We start from the raw sequence: 3904 nt of genomic DNA, 5'->3' as shown, positions 1-3904 counted from the left end.
TCACAAAGTCGCGACATCAAGAAACACTTAGATTTGCGGTCACCTGATCTCCAACAAACCATGCCACTCAGCCGCGTAGCGGCGGCGAACGGCTAGTCTTACCCCTCTAGTGGAGTGTGTTGTCTGTCCGTCCGTACGTCCGTCCGCGGCTAAAGTTAATTAATGTAACGCAAATGCGCGCATTCTACTGGCTGCCAAGCGCAGCGAAGGCGGCGTCGATTCGCAAAAAAAGCTGCCGAGCGCAGCGAAGGCGGCCCCCATTAACTAAAATCAACATTGTGTTTCTTACACATTATATGTGGTCTACACATCGTACTTAAAACCACCGTTTAAATTTCATTTTGCTTTCATTTTCAGCTGCGGTATGCAAGGCCACGCGAAGGGCGCTGCCTGTGTACGCGTTAGTTAGCATAATTAAGAGGCGCTGATAAGCACACACATACAATATCGTCGTAGGAGCTGTTGAAAAAAATCGTAGGCCCTGGTGATTTATATTTCGGCCTCAATCGAAACTTTAGTACTTATTGAATTTAGAATGTATTTTGGCTTCGTAGTACTTTTCTAATACTTAAACTTACAATACTGTTTTGAGTAGTACTATTATCAAGACATTTCATTTTTTTTTCTTGCAGCTATTTGTAGTAGTAGAACACATAATAAATATATCAGCGTTTGATAATAAATAACAATTGTATTACTATTACTAATAATATGAAAACTTTAAAATATGACTATTGTGGCTTACACCCCTGCACCCCGTCTCTGGGAAAAAGTATCATTTTCCTTTGTATTTGCGCGCGTAGTGTGCGACCATAAGATATTGTGCAAACTTTCCAACAATACATGTTGCGTACATCAAACAAAATCGGAAACAACGTTTGTGATTAGGTTTGCGCGGAGGCTCGTGCCTAAGGAAGAACACGAAGCACGAAGGAACACCGACCCACACTATGTACACGATGTACACGATGGGATAGAAGAGCAACACGAAGCACGGAAGGTCATGGTAGAAGACTTAGCCGATGCAAACCACGAAGTTTCATGCGTAGCGTGAAAGACGGAAGAGCACACAGCCACGAAAAGGACAGAAGGACAAGAATGTGACGGGCGCGTACGGGCCACGGAAGGGAGCTAACATATAGACACCCCAGCATGGTGAAAAGCACGGCTACGGAAGAGCACGCACGCTTGAAGCCACGGTAGAGCACGTAGTGGTAAGAGTGCACGGACAGCAATTATCCCATAGCACCACGGTAGAACACGGGGCGTAGTCGACTGACCAAACATGAGGCCGAGGGATATTATAAATAGATAATCATCGAGCATGGGAACACGATATCAGGGTAGAACCGGAGCTCACCGAGTTCGACAGCACGTTACTACGGTAGCTAACGACCTCTCGGACGACAGACCAACCGCAACACCACAAGTTAGCCCGATAGCATGGGCCGTGCCACTAAGCCATGGGAGAACGCAGCCGTAGAGCTATAGACGGAAAATCATCGAGCCGCGGAGAGCAATACCAGTGTAGAAGATGGGCTTCCCGAGCCACGGAGGACGATACTACATTCGACCTGACTGCACAGACGGCAGACCAGCCACGAGACTACGAAGAGCACACTACCATGACCGCTGGCCCAAACACTAAACCATGCAAAGCCAAGCAGCTACGTGAGTTATAGACTGGAGATCACCGAGCCACAGCACACCATACCAGTGTAGAACCTGAGCTTACCGAGCCACGGAGGACAGTAGTACATGAGAGCACGATTGCACATATGGCGGACAAGCCTCAAAATACACGGGGGAGCTTGGGGGAACCACGATTGCACACCGTAGAGCACGATGCCATTGTAGAACACAATACGTGCAACCCAGATGTACTACGCGGGCACAAAACCGTATACAGCAAAACAACATCGCGATTGCACGATATCATGATACCGCGGTCGATGGAACCTCACCAAGAGAGCACGATACACGGGCGATGGAACAATACGACTTCGTGAATGCAGCAAACCACGGAATAGCACTCTTCGGCCAGAGTACCAGCGATGGGAGGCCAACTGCCACGAAAGCAACCGTACTAAAGAGCATGGTCCCAAAAGAGAGAGCGCTTAGCCACTAAGCATCGTGGGCCACGGGTGAGCAGGGAACCACGAAGCCAGGAAGAGCACGGAAGAGCGCGGGCTATTGAAGAACATGACATCCAACCTGTAGTACGGGGTAACGAAAGCGTACCAAACCACGATATTATACAAGTCAACATGAGACTACGGAATAGTAAGTGGTTAAGTACACGAAGCCAAGACCTACTGGGGTGAACGACGCTGACAAAGCACGCGAAGCCAAGAGCACTAATTTTGCGGCCACCTCTTCTCCAACAAACCATTCCACTCCGCCGCGTAGCGGCGGCGAACGACTAGTCTTAAACATCTACTGCAGCAACCTGTCTGTCCGTCACACTAAATTGTCGTGTCTGTCACGCTTTTCCGGACAAATCATTGGATAAGATAATTTAAATATTTCTACTGGCTGCCGAGCGCAGCGAAGGTGGCCTCGATTGGCCTAAAAGCTGCCGAGCGCAGCGAGGCGGCCCAAATCGACACCTTCTGCAACCCTGCGGGCCTATGGGCCCGCCTGAGCCACAATCTGCCAGCCTACCATGCGAGCAGTGAAGCGAGCCGTAGCGAGCGGAACGGAGGCAAAACACAAGGAACGACATTCATTCTTTCCCGCCGCGTAGCGGCGGCACTCGGCTAGTGCATATAGTTACGCTACGCACTTTGTCATTAAGTTTTGTACTCAGTCTATGCGGCCGGTACATTCTGCTAATTTAGTATTATAATAATACTAAGCAGTCATCCGGCTGTACTAGTAGTACTACTACCGGTATTCATACAGTCGGATGGCTGCTTAGTATTACATGTATTAAAATACTAAACTTAATCCACTTGGCCCTTTAAATTACGCTGTACTTTTATTATAGTATGCAAACTTGGATCCAGAATCTAAAACTGTTCATGCAGAATCCACCATTTCGCAATAAGTTATCAAGTACCCCACCTCCTTTACAAAGGTCCCGCGAAGTTCACTGTCATGAAGCATTTTGAGGGCTTTAAATTGCTGTCTGCTCTCACTTTACTGGTATGCTTAGCTGCTGGTTCAGTAATCACCACAACCGTAACCACGGAAAAATGGAGCAACAGTAAAGCTTTGGATCCCGTCTCGAATGCTCAAGTCGGCCGCCTTTTGAGGACGCACCAGTGGCCAACAAAGGATGGAGGTTCCGACAACTCAGAAGTGAGAATGACTGGCGCTAAGCTCCCAGGTGCTGCGGCGCTCGATAAAGTTGCCAAGTCTGGACAAGATCTCTACGAGAGTCAAGCAAATGGCCACTTCTAATAACCAGAAGGCTACCGACAAGTTGTTTGCACGCCTCAAAGTTGGGACGACAAGCTCGGTGTTATTTGAGAGTGCAGCATATCAAACGTGGGCTAACTCGGTGAGCAAAGCATACAAGAAGAACCCTGGAAGTGGTGAAGCAGCGATGCTTCAGGTCCATGATTACTCATTATGGCGATAAGGCTTTGGCCAAGCTTCTTAGTGAAGCTCAACAAGTTTCAAAAACGATGAGAGTTGCTGAAGTGTTTGAAAAAATGCAGCTAGATAATTGGCTCGCTACGGGGAGAACGGCGGACGATGTGTATGGTCTTCTAAAGCTGAACGTCGATATGGAAGGCATTCTCAGAAATCCGTTGTTGAAGACCTGGATCACGTACGTAGACAAACTCGGCAAGGAGGATCCGTACAGCCTGCTACTGTCGAAGTTGGTGAAACACTATGGAGAATATGGTCTAAGCAACGTGCTACTAAGAGCTAAGACAGATGACAGAACTTTCCA

The 3904-nt window shown here is 48.1% G+C and overlaps 1 protein-coding gene across 1 annotated transcript; it reads left to right on the top strand.

Moving 5' to 3' along the window:
- Positions 1-3099: 3099 nt before the first annotated feature.
- PITG_22999 (secreted RxLR effector peptide protein, putative) lies at positions 3100-3405 on the top strand (the record flags this gene model as incomplete). Its single annotated transcript, XM_002899634.1, has 1 exon — positions 3100-3405. The coding sequence occupies one exon, from the start codon at positions 3100-3102 to the stop codon at positions 3403-3405; it is 306 nt and encodes a 101-aa protein (XP_002899680.1).
- Between the last annotated feature and the right edge of the window lie 499 nt (positions 3406-3904).

The sequence above is a fragment of the Phytophthora infestans genome, genomic scaffold, assembly GCF_000142945.1.
Source record: "Phytophthora infestans T30-4 supercont1.29 genomic scaffold, whole genome shotgun sequence".
In the NCBI taxonomy this organism is placed as follows: domain Eukaryota; phylum Oomycota; class Peronosporomycetes; order Peronosporales; family Peronosporaceae; genus Phytophthora; species Phytophthora infestans.
Note: the sequence above shows the minus strand (reverse complement) of the source record. Positions and strands in the feature narration are given on the sequence as shown.